This window comes from Patagioenas fasciata, chromosome 2, assembly GCF_037038585.1.
Source record: "Patagioenas fasciata isolate bPatFas1 chromosome 2, bPatFas1.hap1, whole genome shotgun sequence".
NCBI lineage: Eukaryota > Metazoa > Chordata > Aves > Columbiformes > Columbidae > Patagioenas > Patagioenas fasciata.
Window position 1 is genome coordinate 169503911 of NC_092521.1, and position 18972 is coordinate 169522882.

At 68.2% G+C, this 18972-nt stretch overlaps 2 protein-coding genes across 2 annotated transcripts in view; both read right to left on the minus strand.

The window, feature by feature from the left end:
• FASTK (Fas activated serine/threonine kinase) overlaps nucleotides 1-8160 on the minus strand; it is a 12248-nt gene extending 4088 nt beyond the window's left edge. Inside the window, exons 1-9 of the mRNA XM_065831361.2 lie at nucleotides 7905-8160; nucleotides 6945-7539; nucleotides 4752-5222; nucleotides 4073-4221; nucleotides 3245-3461; nucleotides 2974-3133; nucleotides 2285-2376; nucleotides 1359-1962; nucleotides 1077-1191 (exon numbers count right to left, since the gene is read on the minus strand). Of these exons, the coding sequence (XP_065687433.1) occupies nucleotides 1077-1191; nucleotides 1359-1962; nucleotides 2285-2376; nucleotides 2974-3133; nucleotides 3245-3461; nucleotides 4073-4221; nucleotides 4752-5222; nucleotides 6945-7494 (2358 nt within the window). The 5' untranslated portion in view covers nucleotides 7495-7539; nucleotides 7905-8160. The remainder of the gene's footprint in view (nucleotides 1-1076; nucleotides 1192-1358; nucleotides 1963-2284; nucleotides 2377-2973; nucleotides 3134-3244; nucleotides 3462-4072; nucleotides 4222-4751; nucleotides 5223-6944; nucleotides 7540-7904) is intronic.
• Nucleotides 8161-8226: 66 nt separating this feature from the next.
• TMUB1 (transmembrane and ubiquitin like domain containing 1) lies at nucleotides 8227-9680 on the minus strand. The gene is made up of 2 exons (XM_065831369.2): nucleotides 9179-9680; nucleotides 8227-8914 (listed from the first exon to the last, which is right to left on the minus strand). Exons 1-2 carry the CDS (start codon nucleotides 9583-9585, stop codon nucleotides 8560-8562), a joined length of 762 nt encoding a protein of 253 aa, XP_065687441.1. The 5' UTR covers nucleotides 9586-9680; the 3' UTR covers nucleotides 8227-8559.
• Between the last annotated feature and the right edge of the window lie 9292 nt (nucleotides 9681-18972).

Below are 18972 nucleotides of genomic sequence, written 5' to 3' on the forward strand. Positions count from 1 at the left end.
CGGCAGGGGACGGCAGCGGGATGGCCGTGGCAGAGCCGGGCACAGGGCCCGGCAGGGGACGGCAGCGGGATGGCCGTGGCAGAGCCGGGCACAGGGCCCGGCAGGGGACGGCAGCGGGATGGCCGTGGCAGAGCCGGGCACAGGGCCCGGCAGGGGACGGCAGCGGGATGGCCGTGGCAGAGCCGGGCACAGGGCCCGGCAGGGGACGGCAGCGGGATGGCCGTGGCAAACACGGCGGTCACAGGACCGCACGGCTCTGCACAAACACTGGCTGCTGCGCCACCGACGGCAGGAGTTCTGAAACGAGGAGCCTGGCGCTGGCACGCCGTGGCGCCAGCAGCAGGGACGTAAGGAGCTTTCAGAAACGGTTCTGAGTCTGCTCGCTGGATCTGCAACTGTAATCCAGGTGACCTCCGAAGTGGCGCAGTAAACAGGGCTGAGAGGCCACGTTTCTGGGTTGTTTTCCGCAGAAAGATCTATCCTCCAGCTAAGAACCGCCCCGCAAACAGGCTCAGAGAAGCTGCACACCTTAAAACAACATCTGAAGTTTCCCAAGAAACCTCAAGCCAGTTGCGCAGGCGGCGAAGCCCCGAGGGCTCCTCCGCTGGCAGCTCTCACCGCAGCCCAGCCAGCGCCTGCACCGCGGCGGCCAGGGCTCCAAAACCAGCTCTGGAGGGACCTCGGCTCCCCCGCCCGCTACGGCAAAGGGCACGCGGCAGCGCCGAGGGCCGAGGTTATGGTGCGGGTGTCACCCTGAGCTACAGCCCCCGTGATTTCCACCCCGCGGCCGATGCCGCTGCTCTGCCTGCCGGGCCCGGGAGGAGCAGGCGCCCCCGTCCCTCCCACCTGCAACGGGGATCCCCGCAGCCAGGGGACAGGGACAGCAGCGGCTGTGCCCTTGCCTGCACTGGGGTTCTGGGGCTGGCATTGCCCACCAGTCGGAAAAACTCCTGGGCTGGGGAGGGCGAGAAGGAGCTGTGAGGATGAGGCGCCATGAGCAGTGCCATGGCCGCCCAGCCCCGCATGGCAGCTCCGCAGCCCACGGCACGGGCTCTGCCGGGGGAGCAGCCCCTTACCTGCACCAGGGAGTAGCCCAGCAGCCGCAGGTGCCGGTCCCGCATGGCTCGCGAGCCCACCAGGATGTCGGAGTTCTGGCAATAGTGCCACTTGTCATTGACCGACAGCACCACCCTGCAGGGACAGAGGGACAGTGTCACAGACCCCACCGGCAGCGGTGTCACCCGCGGCAGGACAGCGGCAGATGGCAGGGAGCGCCCCCGGTCACACCGTGAGGGGCTGGCAGGGGCACTGACACCCAGAGACGGTGGGGACAGTGGGGACGGGGACCGGTTTGGTACCTCTGGATCTCCTCGGCTCCCTGCAGCCCCTCTCCCGGCCCCCGCTTGGGGCTGGGCCGGCACGGCGAGGGTGGGGGGCCAGCAGCCTCGCTGGTGGGGGGGCTCCTCTCCCCCGGCTCCTCCAGCACAGCCTGCCCGCCCTGGAAGCACTTGGGGTCGTGTCCGGGAGCCTTCTCCTCCTCCTCCTCCTCCAGGATCTTGCCGATGGGGAACTGGAAGAGCGTGGCGGTGGAGCTGCAGCGGGGGGAGCAGTCGGGGGTGCCGGCGGGCGCGGGGAGGCCCTCGGCGGGGCTGCCCTGGCTCTCCAGGGCCGGCTCCTTGCCCAGCCCGCAGTAATAGTCCGAGGGGGGCTGGTAGCAGGGCCCCCCCGGCGCCGGGCAGAGCGCGGGCAGGAACCGCCCGGCCAGGCCGCTCTCCCGGGGGCTGCTCGGCGCCTCCGCGGCAAACGGGGCAAAGTCCTGCAAGTCCGAGGTGAGCGCCAGGACGCTGGAGCGCAGGGCGGCGGCGCTGGGGGCCGCGGCGTGGGCGAGGGGGACCTTGGCGGCCGCGGGGACGCGGGACAGCGGCAGCACGGTGCCCGAGCGGTTGATCCACAGCAGGAAATCTGCGAAGAGAACACGGGTCAGAGCTGGCCCTGAGACCCCCGGTGACAGGACACCGGCTCGGGATCCCACGTGCCCCGAGGGGACAGTGACAGCCAGGGCAGCAGATGGGGCACACAGCGATCCCCCCGCCAAAGCCACCAGCTCGGTGAGCTCCATCCTCGAGCACCGGGGCACGGTGGCACGGGGAAGGTGGTGACAAGGCAGCAAGTCTAGTTCTGCCCTCAGTAACCCCCGCCCGCCGGCCCCGAGCAGCCAGGCCGCTGCAGGGCTCCCGCAGCCCCAGAGCCTCCGCCCCCCGCCCCCCCGGCAGGGCCCCCTGACCTGTGCAGTAGCCGGGGGGCAGCACCTCGTCCTGCCGGTAGCACTCCTCCCCCACCAGCTGCCGCAGCGCCTCGGCCACCAGCCCCTTGTAGCTGCGGGAAAGGGGGTCAGAGGAGGCAGCGGGGCCCGCGCTGTCCCCACGTCCTCCCCCTGCAAAGAGCGGCACAGGGATGTGGGGCCCTGGGAGCCAGGAGAGCCCTGAGCCGCGGGCTCTGCTGCTGTGGGGCAAGGTGGGGACACACTTGGCTCATTTGGCAGAAAAGCTCCCAATGTTGCTGCCCCACAGCTCGTTCTCCTGCCCGGAAAGGGCTGTGGGGCACTGGAACAGGCTGCCCAGGGCAGCGGGTGTTGGACAGACGGACATGAGGTTCTCAGGACACGGGCCAGTGCCAGGGCTGGGGGAACGGTTGGACTCAATGATCTCGAGGGGCTCTTCTACCCTAAATGACTCTACAACTCTCACTGCTCCCCTACAGGCTTCGGAGCTGGGGTTACGGATGTTAACGAAGTTTGCAAAGCACGCACACAGAACTTGTTGCTTGCTCCTCCTCAAAACCACCACAGCGGAGGTGCTTCACGTACGAGCCCTTCCAAAGGGACCTTCTCCACCTCCCCCCCGCGCCACCCTCGCTGGGACCCCCGGAGCAGGGTGACAACCTCCTGGCCGCGCCGCGACCCCCGGCGCTCACCTGTACTTCCTGTTGGCCTCGTCGGCCGTCAGCGCGTGCTCGAACATGAGGACGCGGTAGCGCGGGTCGAGGCGGGGGCCGCTGTACTCGTGGAACTCCAGCTCCACCGCCGCGTCCAGCAGCGACAGGTACCGGCGCACGATCAGCGCGTAGGGGCTGCCTGCGGGGCACGGCCGGCTCAGCCGCGGCACCGGCCCGCCAGCTGGCCCCGGGGCGCCCGCTCAGTCCCACGCTCCCAAACCCACCCCGCGCTCCAACAGCCCCAATGTACTCATGACGTTGGTGATGAAGGCCGGGGAGAAGACTTGGTGCAGCACGGTCTGGGGGAAGTGGCTGAGCTGGAACATGGACATGAGGATGTTGACGGTGGCCAGGGGCGAGCTGCCGGCCTTCTGCTCCAGGATGGCCTCCAGCTTGGGGAACAGCTCGCTGTGGTTGGACGGGCGGTAATTCATGCGGCTGAAGGGAAACACCAGCTTCTGGATCACCTGTGCAGAGAGGGGGTCCCATGATCACAGAACAGTTTGTGTTGGAGGGCCCTTCCCTGCCCCCCTGCCATGACAGGGACATCTTCACCAGCTCAGGTTGCTCAGACCCGTCCAGCCTGGCCTGGGATGTCTCCAGGGATGGTTCAGCCACCACCTCTCTGGGTACCTGGGCCAGGCTCTCACCACCCTCAGGGCAACAATTCCTGCCTCATGTCCGGCCTGAATCTCCCTCCTTTAGTTTAAACCATCACCCTTGTCCCGTCACAACAGGCCCTGCTCAAAAGTCTGTCCCATCTTTCTTATTGGCCCCTTTTAAGCACAGAAAGGCCGCACTCAGGTCTCCCAGAGCTTCTCTTCTCCAGCTGAACGACCCAGCTCTCTCAGCCTGTCCCCAGCAGAGCTGTTCCAGCCTCGGGTCATTCCTGGGGCTCCCCTGGCCCCTCTCCAGCAGCTCCATGTGTGTCCTGTCTGGGGACCCAGCGCTGGGCCGGGCAGCAGAACGCGGCACAGGACCCAGCGCCGGGCTCTCAGCACTGTACGGACCAGGGCACAGGGCAGGGATGTGGTGCCCCCAGCACCGGCACAGCCCCGGGCACACCGGGGACACTGACCTTGCTATCGAGCTGCTCCCCACGCTTCAGCAGGAAGTTTGCGATGGTGTCGAGCAGCCGCGGCTCTCGCAGCCGGTGCCGGGCCACATACTTGGCGATGAGGGCCATGGTGTAGGGGGTCAGGTTCTCTGCCTTCCTGGGGAGCCACTCTGCAGAGCAAGCACAGCGGGTGGTGTCGGGGGGACACCTGCCAGAGGGGGCACCCATCGGGGGGACACCGGCCCAGCCGCAGCCTTCCAGCCAGGGCAGGGGTGGCAGCACAGGCAGGGACCACGGGACCACTCCTCAAACCTGGCGCCTGCCAAAACCCACCCCGTTACGGGGCCGGTGGGAGGCAGGTTCCCACCGCCTGCACCCAGAGGAACCGCGGGAACGTGCACCGAGCGGGGGCCCCTCTGTGGAACCCCTGGAACCAGCCTGCTCCCCATCTGGGGCGAGAGGTCAGCCCGGGGCGCGGGGACAGGGTGGCCATGGTGCAGACCCTGCTCCCACCTCTGCTGCCACCGACCGTCACACACAGCGAGGCCCCAGCTCACAGCCCCGGGGGTCCCTCACAGCCCCTACGCCCCACAGGCCAGGCCAGGAGACCCCAGGCTGCCCAGGGTGCAGAGAGAACCCTGCGCCCTCCGCTGCGGGCACACCTGGGACCCCCGCCGAGCTGTCCCCACCCCCACCACACCTGCCATGCTGTGGATGAATCGCTCCTGGCGGTTCTCGTAGAAGAGCTGGGAGCTGAAGATGGCCTCCAGGGCCTTGTTGTTGGCCTCCTGGGCGCACAGGGCCAGCATCTCGTCCAGGAGGGCCAGCTCGTGCTCCCGCATGGCGCTGACCTGCCCCAGCGTGTGCCGCACCAGCCGCAGGATCTTGCGGTTGTTGACGAGCTGCTGGTCGGAGGCGGCGTGGCCCTGCAGCGCCTGCGCGCGCAGCCGGTAGTAGGAGAGCAGCAGGAAGAGCGTCTGCGGGTGCCGCTCGCGGTCCAGGTGCCGCTCCAGGCTGCTGAGGCAGGACTCGACCAGCGGGTGCGGGCTGGACGGGTGCAGCCGCATCACGCTGCTGAACACCATCGACACGTCCTTCTGGTTGAAGCGGCCCAGGCGGCTGCGGGACTCGTCCTCCAGCACCCGCACCAGCGCGGACTCCCCGGGCAGCCCTGCGGGAAGGGGTCAGGGTCACCGAACCGCCGGCACCACCGGCCCCGGGTCCGGCACCCGCGGGTGTGCCGTGTTGGCGAGCGAACCAAAGTGAAGAGTTTGGTAAAGGCCGATGGGAACACCAGCACCGCGGAACAAGTCACGTGGGGCCCTGGGATTATCCCCCCGCCCCAGGGTCACAGGAGCCCTCCGGGTCACCCGCAAGTGCAAGGTGACTTTTAAAGCCTCAACTTCCGAAAGATAAATAAAGCACCTGGAAAAGTACTTCAAACAAAGCCCTGGTTGCAAAACAAACGAGATGCCAGCACATTACAAAACCAAAGCTCTCCGTGTACAACAGGAATTTCTCTCTCCACGCTCCCGACCTCGTCCTGTTTCCCAGTTCGGCTCTAGGTGTTCAGACTCAGCTCCTGGGGAACCGCTTCCCCCAGCTCTCGTTATCCAGCCACGGTCAGAGCGGGGCCGGGCGCACAGTGCGGCTATGGCGAGAGCCAAAGGGCGCCCGTGTGTCGGGAGGGACGCCAGCCGGCGGCGCAGGCAGCACCGTGCCCGGGCCCCGCAGCCGGGACGGCGTTTGGGAAGGTTTAACACAGCCCCCGGGCCAGTCGCGTTTTATCCCTCGTCAAACACGGGTCAGGAGATGGGAAGTGAGGAATCGGATGGAGCAGCTGCTTTGTTCCTTAACAAGGTCTCAAACAGGCGCGTTGGCATCGTGCTAACGAGCAGCTCGGGGCGGTGAGGGTGACGGCGGAGAACGCTGTGCGGGCCGGGGGAGCAGCCCTGCAGCGGGAGGCAGTGCCAGCAAACGCACCCACACCGGACACGGGACCGCAGAACCACCCCCGCAGGGCATCTCCGGTTCCTGCACCGACACACAGCTCGGCCCGCACCAGGAAAACTGCCAGCGAGACAGCAGGGTCTGCACGGGGGGACATGGGGCACCGGGCACCCCCAGACGCGTCCCCTGCTCACGGGTGGCAGAACCTGCAGGGTTCCAGTCCAGCGGCGGAGCCCCCGCGACACAGCTCGGCAGCTGCTGCTGTGCAGGACTCACCCACCCCGAACCCTCCTCCCGAACATCAGACACTCAGCGACCGAGGGCTCAGGGCTTGCAGAGGTTCAGCCGAGACCTCACACCTCGCACGTTTGCTGATTTTCAGGGACTGGAACAGAACCTGGGGAGCGGTTTGTCCTGATGGCGCGGGCAGCGCTGGCACCGCCATGCTGGCACCGCAGCAGCTGAGCCCTGGAGCCTGTCCCCGAGCCCCTCCTGCTGCACCCCGAGCACAGCCCAGCCTTGGAGGGACACAGCTGCACGGCCACGGAGCCACTGTGGCACACACATCCACACACGAGCCCAGACACGGCTCCTGCTCAGCGTGTATCACAGATCACAGAGTGCCAGGGGTTGAAGGGCCCTGGAAAGCTCATCCAGTGCAATCCCCCCGGAGCAGGTTCACCCAGCTGAGGTTCCACAGGAAGGGGTCCAGGCGGGTTTGAATGTCTGCAGAGAAGGAGACGCCACAACCTCCCTGGGCAGCCTGGGCCAGGCTCTGCCACCCTCACCCCCAACAAGTTGCTTCTCCTCTTCCAGCGGCACCTCCTGTGTTCCCGTTTGCACCCATTGCCCCTTGTCCTGTCACTGGCTGCATCCTCGCACGGCAGCTGGGACGACGCGCTCCCCCTCCCCTGCCGGCGCCCGCGGCAGCCCCGGCACTCACCCAGCGCGGCAGCGGCGTACAGGCAGTTGACGATGCTGAAGTTATCGAACTTGGAGCAGCCGCTGATGATGGCCTGGCAGAGCGCCTGGAACTCGGGCTGCTCCAGCACGGGGCCGGGCGCGCGGCCGTCCGCAGCGCCGGTGGCCGGGCCCTGCTGCAGCAGCTGGCCCAGCTTGTGCAGCGCGATGGGGTAGTGGCTGGCGGACACCTTGCCCGGGTTCTGCGTGACCCAGCGCAGCACCTCCCCCACGCTGCGCGACCGCTCGATCAGCCGCTTCATGGTGAAGAAGGTGTCGTAGCTCATCTTCTCGTGGATGAAGCTCCAGCTCTTCCTCTTGCCGTGCCCGCGGGCCCGCCCGCCGTCCGGGGCCCATGGCTGCAGCAGCCCCGGCCCGTAGGGGTCGAGCGGCAGCAGCACGGCCCGCGGCTTGGCCTTGCCCGCGCAGTAGCAGGCGGGGAACATCCCGGGGCCGCGGCGCTCACGGGCGGGCGGGCCCGGCGGGGCGCGGGGCCGGCTCAGGGCGCGCAGCCATGGCCGCAGGCGCAGCATGGCCGGGGCTCGGCGGGGCGGGCGGCGGCCGAGCGGCGTGAGACCCTGCGGGGACAGCGCGGTGAGGACGCGGGAGCCCGGCCCGCAGGGAGCGCCGGCACCGGGACCCCGGCCCGCCCCGATCCCGCCCGGTGCCCGGAGCCCGGCCCGCCCCGCGCTCACCCCGCCCGGCACCAGCACCGGGACCCCGGCCCGCCCGGTACCCGGCCCGCACCGCCCCGCGCAGCCCCCGCCCGGCACCGGCACCGGGACCCCGGCCCGCCCCGCCCCCGCCCCGGACTGATCCCGCCCGCCCCTGGGACCCCCGCGCCGGGCTGGGCCGCACCGGGACCGCGACACCCGGCGCACCCAGGCCCCACCCCCGGGGCCGCCCGTGCCCGCCCGCCGCCGGTGCCGCCGCCCGGCCCTACATGGCGCTGGACCCGCCGCCGCCCCGGCCGCTCAGCAGCTCCCGGACACCGAGTCCGCCATCTTCCCGTCAGCCCCCGCAGCGCCGGGGAGCCCGCGGCCCCGCCCCCCGCGCGGCCCACACTTCCGGGGGAGGTGCCGGGCGCGCGGGCTCCCGCAGTGTGCGTAGCGACGCACGTGCAGCCGTCCCGAATCCTCCAATGAGCGAGCGCGGTGCCGGCGCATGCGCGCCGCGGCTCTGCGGAACGCGTGGCCCGAGGCGCAGGCCCCGCCCCCCGGAGCCCCGCCCCCCGGAGCCCCGCCCCGCAGGCAGCGGACGGCCGGTCAGTCTCTGCTCTTTAATCGTCGCGGAGCGGAGGGGACCCCGCGCCGTCCCCGCACCGGGCAGCACGCACCGTGGCCCGGGCACGAGCGGCAGGTGGGCCGGGGGCACCGGGGCAGCCCCCGAGGTAGCACAGCCCCGGGGCCGGCCTGCGGGGGAGCCGCCGTCCCTGCCCAACGCCGGTTCCCTGGGACCCGCCAGGCCCTGCAGCCCCAGTGCAGCCCCCCCCACAACACCGGGTCCCGCAGCCCTGGCCCGGCCCGGCTGTAGGGCCGGCAGACTCCCGCGGGACCAGGCGGCCCCGGCGCGGCGGCTCCTGCGGGCGCGGGGCCGTGCTATCTGCGGTACATGGTGAAGGCCATGAAGCTGAAGAGGAGGGTGAGGCCGGCCAGGAAGGTGGTGGCGGTGGCGGTGAAGACGTGGCGGTACTGCAGCTGGCAGTACCAGAGCACGGCCAGCATCAGCACGAAGAGCGGCAGCATCAGGCTGCCCACGTTGAGGGCGGCGTGCACGGGGTCTGCGGAGGCGTGGGGGCCGGCGGGCGCGGGGGCCGGGCTGTGCTGGGAGATGTGGCAGTGCAGGACACTGTTGTGGCCCAGGTGCAGGGCCGCCAGGCTCTGGGCGTCGTCGCGCAGCAGCTGCCCCTGGTAGATCAGCCGCACTTGCTGCTCCTGCCCGGGGAAATGCGCCCTGGGACGGGGGAAGGAGGGAGAAGTCACGGATCCACCAGGACAGCTCCCCCCCGAGCACCCGCTCTGCCCCGGCGGCACCGGGGCGAAGGCGCTGGGCAGGACGGGCTGTCGGTGCCGCCAGCGCCGGACACGGGGAGCACACGCACAGGGCGCGGGCGGCAGCTCCGCGCCCCCCGGGAAGGGCAGAGCCGCCCGGGGCCGCCCCGGCAGCCGCGAGAGGGCCCTGGCGGGGCCGGGAGAACCGGCCCGCCCCTCCCCTCACCTCTTCAGGGCGCCGACGGTGTCTCCGGGGCGCACCCGGGCCAGGCGCTCCGTGTCGTTGAGGAACTTGAGCCGCAGGACCATGGTGGGCTCGGCGGGGCCGCCCTCCTCCTCCGCGGGCGGCCCCTGCGCGGGGGCGGCCCCGGCCCGCGGCCGCAGCCCCGCCACCAGCCCGCCCGCCCCTTCGGGCGCCGCCGCGGCCGCCCCCGTCGCCGGGGCCTTGTGCGGGACGGGGACGGGGCCGGGAGCGGCGGGCGGCCCCTCCTCGGGCAGCGCGGCGGCGGCGCGGGGCGGCGCGGCGGGTTCGGGGGCGCGGGTGGAGGCCCAGGCCAGCCCCAGCACCACGGCCACCAGCAGCAGGGCGAAGAGCACGGTCACCTCGTCGCCGACGCCCTCGATGAGCGCCATGGCGGCAACGGAGCGCCCGCGGGCTCGCAGCGCCCGTCAGCCCGGCCCGGGCCCCGCACCTGCGGCCATCGCGCCGCTGCCGCGGGGCGCCGGGAGCTGTAGTCCCGCGCTGCGCACGCGCGGAGCCGCCTCCCGCGGGCTGCGCCGGGAGCTGTAGTTTGGATGTGCGCATGCGCCGCGTCCTCCCCGCGGAGCGCGCCGGGAGTTGTAGTCCTGTCCCCGGCGCGGGCGGCGCCTCCGTGCGGTCAGTGCCGGCGCCGGGACTACAGCTCCCGGCATGCCCCGCGCCGAGCGGCGCCTTCGCCGTCGGGCTCCCGGCCACGCCCCTTCTCTCTCCCTGCATTGTGGGTGCGAGGAGAACCGGCCCTGCGGGGCCCGGCAGCTGGGCTGGGCTGGGCTGAACTGAACTGAACTGAACTGAACTGAACTGAACTGAACTGAACTGAACTAAACTGGGCTGGGCTGGACTGAGCTGAGCTGAGCTGGGCTGGGCTGAGCTGGGCTGAGCTGAGCTGGGCTGGGCTGGGCTGAGCTGGACTGAACTGAACTAAACTGAGCTGGGCTGAGCTGGGCTGGGCTGGACTGAACTGAACTGAGCTGAGCTGAGCTGGACTGGGCTGAACTGAGCTGAGCTGAGCTGGACTGGGCTGAACTGAACTGAACTGAACTGAGCTGGGCTGGGCTGGGCTGAACTGAACTGGGCTGGGCTGAACTGGACTGAACTGAACTGAACTGGGCTGGGCTGAACTGAACTGAGCTGGACTGGGCTGGGCTGAACTGAACCGAGCTGAGCTGGGCTGGGCTGAGCTGAGCTGGGCTGGGCTGGGCTGAACTGAACTGAACTAAACTGAGCTGGGCTGAACTGGACTGAACTGAACTAAACTGAGCTGGGCTGGGCTGAGCTGAACTGAACTGAGCTGGGCTGGGCTGAACTGAACTGAGCTGGGCTGGGCTGAACTGAACTGAACTAAACTGAGCTGGGCTGAACTGAACTGAGCTGAGCTGGGCTGGGCTGAACTGAGCTGAGCTGGGCTGGGCTGAACTGAACTGAACTGAACTAAACTGAGCTGTGCTGGGCTGAACTGAGCTGAGCTGAGCTGGGCTGGGCTGAGCTGGGCTGGGCTGGGCTGAGCTGGGCTGGGCTGAGCTGAGCTGGGCTGGGCTGGGCTGAGCTGAGCTGGGCTGGGCTGGGCTGAACTGAGCTGGGCTGGGCTGGGCTGAGCTGAGCTGGGCTGGGCTGAGCTGAGCTGGGCTGGGCTGAACTGAACTGAACTGAGCTGAGCTGGGCTGGGCTGGGCTGGGCCGGGCCGGGCCGGGCCGGGCCGGGCTGAACTGAACTGAACTGAACAGAGCTGAGCTGTGCTGGGCGGGGCTGGGCTGAACTGAACTGAACTGGGATGGGCTGAGCTGCTCCGGGCTCTGCTGGATGGGCTGCAGGAATGGCCCAAGGCTGGAGAAGCTCTGCTGGGGACAGGTGAGAGAGCCAGGGTGTTCAGCTGGAGAAGAGAAGCTCCGGGAGACCTGAGTGCGGCCTTTCTGTGCTTAAAAGGGGCTGAGAAGAAAGATGGGACAGACTTTTGAGCAGGGCCTGTTGTGACAGGACAAGGGGTGGTGGCCCGGTTTTGGTGGTGAAGTTTTCGATCAGATGTCGTGGCCCAGCCCAGTGCCGGCGGGGGGATCATCGCAGGAGTCACTGTGGTCCCGGGTGGGTGTCGGGAGCGGGTGCAGGGGTCACTGTGATCCTGGGTGGGTGTCGGGAGCGGGTGCAGGGGTCACTGTGATCCCGGGTGGGTGTCGGGAGTGGGAGGCAGCGCAGGACGCGGCTCCGGAGCCCACGGAGGGGAGGCGGCTGCAGCCACGGGAAGTGGATCCCGGGGAGGGGACGGTGCTGGGCGCAAAAGCAGCGGCAGATTGGAGAGATCCGTGCGCTGTGTGGGAAGCAGACAGGATTTAGAGCTCCGGGATACAGACAGTGGGCCGTGTCTGACAGAAGCCGTTGGAGTGGCTGTGGCTGCTCCCATCCGATGTGTTTAATCCAGCGGCTCATCGCCCTCACCCATAAAATTTTGCATGTGATTTTCTGATTTTCAGCGTGGATTTGTCTGGCTCCAGCTTCCAGACATTGAGTCTTTTTACATCTTTCCAGCTTGGTTAAAGAGCTGTTTGCTGTTTCCCTGAGAACGAACGCGCTGCCACGGGGTGATCGAGCAGCTCGCGCTGGGTGACTGCGGTGCAGCCCCGGCGCTCGCCCCGCGCCGCCATCCCCGTGCCCTGGGGAAACACCGGTACCGGGGAGCGGTGCCCCGGCCGGAGCGCAGTGCTGCGGCACTGGAGCCGCTTGTCCCGGTGCGTGCGATGGACACGGAAATGGGGCAGACCCGCTCGCTCCCGCCTGTCCCCAGCCGGGCAGCGGCTCCGGCACCGCGGGCAGGTGTGGGAGCCGGGGGTTGTGGGGCCGGAAGGGGCGGGCGTCCTGCCCACCCCACAGCTGCCTGCCCACCCCACAGCTGCTTGCCCGCCCCACAGCCGTCCTGCCCACCCACAGCCGTCCTGCCCGCCCCACAGCCGTCCTGCCCGCCCCACAGCTGCCTGCCCGCCCCACAGCCGTCCTGCCCACCCACAGCCGTCCTGCTCACCCACAGCCGTCCTGCCCGCCCCACAGCTGTCCTGTCTGCCCCACAGCCGTCCTGCTCCACAACCATCCTGCCTGCGCACCCCACAGCCATCCTACCTGCCGCACAGCCATCCTGCCCGCCCACAGCCGTCCTGCCCCACAACCATCCTGCCTGCCCACCCCACAGCTGTCCTGCCCCACAACCATTTTGCCTGCCCCACAGCTGTCCCGCCCCACGACTGCCTGCTTTCCTTAGCACCCGTGGGAATCCAAGGTGACTTCACACCTTGGCCATCTCCCCCGTGTCAGCTCTCTCCTCCCTGGCGCCCTGCGAGGTCAGGACGTCCCTGCCCCACGGCCGTCCCTGCCCCACAACTGTCCCTGCCCCACGGCCGTCCCTGCCCCACGGCTGTCCCTGCCCCACAGCCATCTCTGCCCCACGGCCATCCCTGCCCCACGGCCGTCCCTGCCCCACAGCCGTCCCTGCCCCATGGCCGTCCCTGCCCCACGGCCATCCCTGCCCCACGGCCGTCCCTGCCCCACGGCCGTCCCCTCCACCCCTCTGTGGGTCAGACCCACGGGCGCTCTGCTCCTGCAGCTCCTGTTTTGCTCCTGCTGGGCTGCGGGATCTCCTGCGTTCCCTCCAGCCACGCGTGGGCGTCATCGCTCGTGTCGCTCCAGCACCGGTACCACCGGGTCCTGCGTCCCTGCGGCCGCGCTCAGCGCACACAGCGGCCCCGCGCCGCGGCGTCCCCTGCAGCCCGTCCCCGGGGCCCTGCTGTGTGTGACCCCGCTGGCTGCTCCCTGGTCCCCGGTGCCCAGCCCATGCTCAGCTCCAGCGCCCCGTCCGCAGTGGCCGCAGTGTCCAGCGCTGGTCTCAGCTCCGGTTGTTCCCCGGAGCCGTCTCTGTGTGTTGATGTGTTTAGTCTGCCGGGGTCTGCGCTTCCTCCGCTTCCTCCTGTGCTCACCACTCTACTTTTCCGAAGGACACCGTGGTGTGGGTCCCTTTGTGTCCCCACTGCTGGGCTGTGCTGCTCCATCCCCCCCCAACCGTCCTGTCCCCACGTCCCTGCCTGGGCTCGCTGGCCCATGTCCCCAGGTGCTGCCTCCACAGTGCCCGAGAGGCTTTAATTCACCTCATGTTCAGCTCCTTTTTGTCACCCAGGAACGTGCTGGCACAGCTCACCTGTGGGACCAGCTCCGACCAGCGAACCAGCACCGCAGGTCCAGTGGGACCAGCACAGCGATCGTCCCTGTGCTGGACCTGGGGAGGCCGAACCGCCAATCCTGGGGCAGTTCTGGGACCCTCAGGCCAAGAAAACCCTTGAGGTTCTGGAGCGAGTGGAGAGAAGGGAACAGAGCTGGTGAGGGGCTGGAGCACAAGTGTGATGGGAGCGGCTGAGGGACCTGGGGGGTTCAGCTGGAGAACAGGAGCTGAGGGGAGACAGGGACACAAAGAAACGGCCTCAAGTTGCCCAGGGGAGGTTGAGGTTGGATCTGGGAACAATTTCTCCCCCAAAGGGCTGTGGGGCATTGGAACAGGCTGCCCAGGGCAGTGCTGGAGTCACCATCCCTGGAGGGCTGGACAGACGGACATGAGGTTCTCAGGACATGGGGCAGTGCTGGGGTGGGTCATGGTTGGACTCCATGTTTCGAGGGGCTCTTCCAGCCAAACCACTTCCATGACCCCGTGCTGTTTCTCTCCTGCGAGGCTCCATCCAGGTCTGGGTGTCCAACAGCCTCCTGCGCTGAACGGTGTGTTTGGATCATCGGCCTGGCAGCCGTGCCCAGCACAGACCTGGCCGGGATTAACACGCTCGGTTACCCCCGAGCTCCGGAGGCAGATTAAAGAGCTGCAGCTGTTCGGAGAAAAGCGCTCGCCCTGATCCGCAGCCCGAAGAGCACAGTTACTGTGACTCGATGGTGACAACTCTCTGTTCCACACCCCCTGCCCACCGAGCTGCTGCTGCCGCCTGTCGGCTTCACAGCAGGAGCCGCAGCACAGCGGGGCTGGAGCGGGACAGGAGCCGCAGCACAGCGGGGCCGGAGCGGGACAGGAGCCGCAGCACAGCGGGGCTGGAGCGGGACAGGAGCCGCAGCACAGCGGGGCTGGAGCGGGACAGGAGCCGCAGCACAGCGGGGCTGGAGCGGGACAGGAGCCGCAGCACAGCGGGGCTGGAGCGGGACAGGAGCCGCAGCACAGCGGGGCTGGAGCGGGACAGGAGCCGCAGCACAGCGGGGCCGGAGCGGGACAGGAGCCGCAGCACCGCGGGGCCGGAGCGGGACAGGAGCCGCAGCACAGCGGGGCCGGAGCGGGACAGGAGCCGCAGCACAACGGGGCTGGACCGGGACAGGAGCCGCAGCACAGCGGGGCCGGAGCGGGACAGGAGCCGCAGCACAACGGGGCTGGACCGGGACAGGAGCCGCAGTGAAGCGGGGCTGAGCTGGTGAAGCGGGGCTGGACCGGGACAGGAGCCGCAGTGAAACGGGGCTGAGCTGGTGAAGTGGTGCTGAGCTGGGACAGGAGCCGCTAACCTGGCCAGGGAGGGGAACAGGGCAGCCTGAACCCCCGGGGCTGCGGGTGGGGAGGGACAGGGTCCCTGCTGCCCTGGGGTGCGGGGACAGACCAAACCTGAACCTCATCCTGACCTAACCCCAGCCCTAATCCTGACCTAACCCCAGCCCTAATCCTGCCCTAACACCAACCCTAACCCTAATCCTGACCTAACCCCAGCCCTAATCCTGACCTAACCCCAGCCCTAACCTGACCTAACACCAACCCTAACCCTAATCCTGACCTAACCCCAGCCCTAATCCTGACCTAACCCCAACCCTAATCCTGCCCTAACCCCAACCCTAATCCTGCCCTAACACCAACCCTAACCCTAATCCTGACCTAACCCCAGCCCTAATCCTGACCTAACCCCAGCCCTAACCCTAATCCTGACCTAACCCCAACCCCAACCCTAATCCTGACCCAACCCCAGCCCCAACCCTAATCCTGCCCTAACCCCAACCCTAACCCTAATCCTAACCTAAACCCCAACCCTAATTCTGACCTAACCCCAACCCCAACCCTAATCCTGACCTAACCCCAACCCCAACCCTAATCCTGACCTAACCCCAAACCTGAACCTAATCCTGACCTAACCCCAACCCCAACCCTAATCCTGACCTAACACCAGCCCTAACCCTAATCCTGACCTAACCCCAAACCTGAACCTAATCCTGATCCTAACCCCAACCCTAAATCTAAACCTAACCCTGACCTAACCCCAGCCCCAATCCTGACCCTAATACCAACCCCCAACCTGATCCAGACCCTAACCCCGACTCTAACCCCTAAACCCAACCCTAAAGCTAATCCTGACTCCAACCCTAATGCTAACCCTAACCCCAACCCTAAACCTAAACCTGACCCTAACCCCAACACCAGTGTCATTAACACCTCAGGGCCCCACATGCCCCACGAAGTCCCAGAGCCCCGAGGAGCCCCCCGGACCCTCACCCTGTGCCCTTTAGGCTCAGCCCTGGGCCTGAGCCCTCGGCGCAGCTCTGCTGTGGGGGTGCTGCCCCCGTGCTGTGGGGCTGGAGGAGGAGGAGCGGGAGGTGGCAGCGCGGCTCCGCTCGGCAGCGGAGCGGGTTTGAGGCGCTCGCGGGCGGCGTCGGCTGGCGGTGCCGCAGATGGAGAGCGGCTCTGAGCGGACAGAGTTGGGGTCTGAGCGTGAAATTCACCCCACAACAGTTTCCATCTCCCGCTCCGGGTGCATTTTCACCCTGCACCTGGCTCCGTCCCCACGCTCCCTTCCCCGTCCCTGCGCTCCCTTCCCCGTCCCCACGCTCCCTTCCCCGTCCCCGCGCCGCCGTTCCCCGTCCCTGCGCTCCCTTCCCCGTCCCCGCGCCGCCGTTCCGCACCCACAGTTGTGCCGCGGCCCCTGGCACAGCCCGCTCCTCGCGGTGTTTCCTCCCGTGTCCGTGGGAAGTCCCAGCTCCACGTGTCTGCCGCGATTCCCGTGGGCTCCTGTGGCTCCGGGCGCGTCGGCCCCTGCAGCAGCTCCGGGCTCCCATTTCCAGCCCCGCGGTGCTGGGGGGCCGGGGGGTCCCGCTCCACAGGGGCTGCCGGTGGTGGGTCCCCTGATCCCAGGGATCCCCCAGCACTCGCCCCGGTCTCATCCCTGCCCTGCACCCCGTGTCACACCTGGGACCTGCTGGGCCGTGATGGGGACAGGCGGGACCCCGGCGCTGGGGACGCTGGAGGCCCAGGGGGGATGTGACCATGGTGGCACCAATGGTGACAGCAGCGGTGACACCAGCGGTGACAGCACTGGTGACTGTGGTGGTGACAGCAGCGGTGACACCAATGGTGACAGCAGTGGTGACTGCGGTGGTGACAGCAGTGGTGACTGTGGTGGTGACAGCAGCAGTGACACCAATGGTGACAGCAGTGGTGACTGCGGTGGTGACAGCAGTGGTGACTGTGGTGGTGACAGCAGCAGTGACACCAATGGTGACAGCAGTGGTGACTGCGGTGGTGACAGCAGCAGTGACACCAATGGTGACAGCAGTGGTGACTGTGGTGGTGACAGCAGCAGTGACACCAATGGTGACAGCAGTGGTGACTGTGGTGGTGACAGCAGTGGTGACTGTGGTGGTGACAGCAGTGGTGACACCAATGGTGACAGCAGTGGTGACTGTGGTGGTGACAGCACTGGTGACTGTGGTGGTGACAGCAGTGGTGACACCAATGGTGACAGCAGTGGTGACTGCGGTGGTGACAGCAGTGGTGACTGTGGTGGTGACAGCAGCGGTGACTGCGGTGGTGACAGCAGTGGTGACTGCGGTGGTGACAGCAGTGGTGACTGTGGTGGTGACAGCAGCGGTGACTGCGGTGGTGACAGCAGTGGTGGCTGTGGTGGTGACAGCAGTGGTGGCTGTGGTGGTTCCCCGCTCGCTCTGTGGCTCCGGAGGAGTTTGCTCCAGGGTCTGTGAATGTGCAGAGGGAGTGAGGACGAGGAGGAGGAGGAGGAGGAGGATGAGGAGGAAGGGGATGAGGCTGTGGGGGCCCCGGACAGCCCAACCTCCTGCACACAAAACCTCTCATGAACAGCCGGGAAGCCCCTGTGTGCTGGCACAGCCGGTGCCAGTGCCGGTGCCATGGGGCGGCCGGTGCCCGTCCTGCTGCAGAAAGTCACTGCAGCCCATCTCAGCTGGGCCAGGTGAGGGTGACAGGGGACACCCTGTGACCCACGGGACGAGCCCCCTGCTGTCCCAGAGCGGGGCCAGGTGAGGGTGACAGGGGACACCCTGTGACCCACGGGACGAGCCCCCCGCCGTCCCAGAGCGGGGCCAGGTGAGGGTGACAGGGGACACCCTGTGACCCATGGGATGAGCCCCCCGCCGTCCCAGAGCGGGGCCAGCCGGGCTGGTGACGCCGCGGCGCGGGGCTGCCGGCACAGGGTGTCCGTGCACTAACAGGGCCCGAAGTAGCGGCAGTTTGTCAGTGTCTCTGGGCAAACCCCACGGGAGCCCCACGGGAGCCCCACAGGAGCCCCTCGCCGGGCTGGCACCGTGGGAAACCTCGTGCTCCCGCCAGCTGGGAACCGGGACGGCTGCAGCGGCTCAGTGAGTCCTGAAACGCAGGGAAGCGATGGGAAGAGGAGGGAATAGCGCAGGAAGGAAAAGGACTCGTCTGCTGAGGCTCCAGAAGGGAACCCCAAGTTTGATCATTTTCCAAGAATAACCGAGCGCCGGAACTGAGCAAAAGCTGCGGGTGAAGCGTCCCCAGGAGCCCGGCCGGACAGCCTGGGACCGGGAGGCGCAGGAGCGGCCTCGTGCAGCCCCCGCCAGCACGGGCGTCCGGTCCCTCCTGCTGTTCGTCCTTCCACAAAACACAAAGCGTTTCCCAGTTAATTCGGAGCGGTGTTGGTGTCGGTGTTGGTGTCAGCGAGGCGGGACCGGGCTGGGGCCGGGGGGAGCTCAGCGACACCCCGGGCTGGGGGTCACACAGTCCGCGCGCGTTTTCATTTGTGCTTTTGGATCAGGGAGCTGCGATGGCGCGGTTTGGTGACACAAAACGGCGCATGCGGCTGGGACGCCCATCCTGGAGCTGCACTTCTGCCAGAGGTCCTGGCGAGGCCGCTTGTCCCGGCGACGGGGACGGTGCCCTTGCCCGGGATGCCGGGGTGGCGGCGGGGCGGGGAGGATGCGGTGGCCGGGACGGCGGTGTCGGCGGAGGGGCCGCGGTGCCGGGCCAGGGCTGGCGGCACAGCCGGTGCCCGCTCTGGCACCGCAGCGACATCTCTGGGTGTTGTTCAGGCAAATCTCTTGAGCAAAGCTCCGCGGGGATCCCCAGGATTCCGGTGCAAACCCTCCCGAGCCCGCACCGTCCGGCTGCGCCCGCACTCCGCCGTTCCCACCGTGGTTCTGCTGCGAGGAGGAACCTTCATGGCCCTGTGTTTTCTCCCCGAACGTCTCGGCTGCCACAGCTGCCGCTTCTGATCCTGATCAGCTCCATGGGCTCGGCTGGAACCCCGGTCCAGCTCCATGGGCACAGCCTGGAACCCCGGCCCAGCTCCATGGGCTCGGTTGGAACCCCGGTCCAGCTCTGCGGTGCAGGTTTCCCCCCGCGCAGCCCCCATGCGTGGAGTTGTGTTGGTAGATCTGGCTGTGCCAGTTCAGATCTGGCGGTGCCGGTGGGATCTGGTGGTGTCGGTGGGATCTGGCTGTGCCAGTTTGGATCTGGCTGTGCTGGTGGGATCTGGTGGTATCAGTGG

Bases quoted from the DNA above. Each gene is read 5' to 3' on its own strand.
- TMUB1 (XM_065831369.2), bottom strand. From the start codon at position 9,585: ATGGCGCTCATCGAGGGCGTCGGCGACGAGGTGACCGTGCTCTTCGCC. The intron at 8,915-9,178 runs GTGAGGGGAGGG...CCCCCGTCCCAG, and splicing joins ACCGTCGGCGCCCTGAAGAG to GGCGCATTTCCCCGGGCAGG.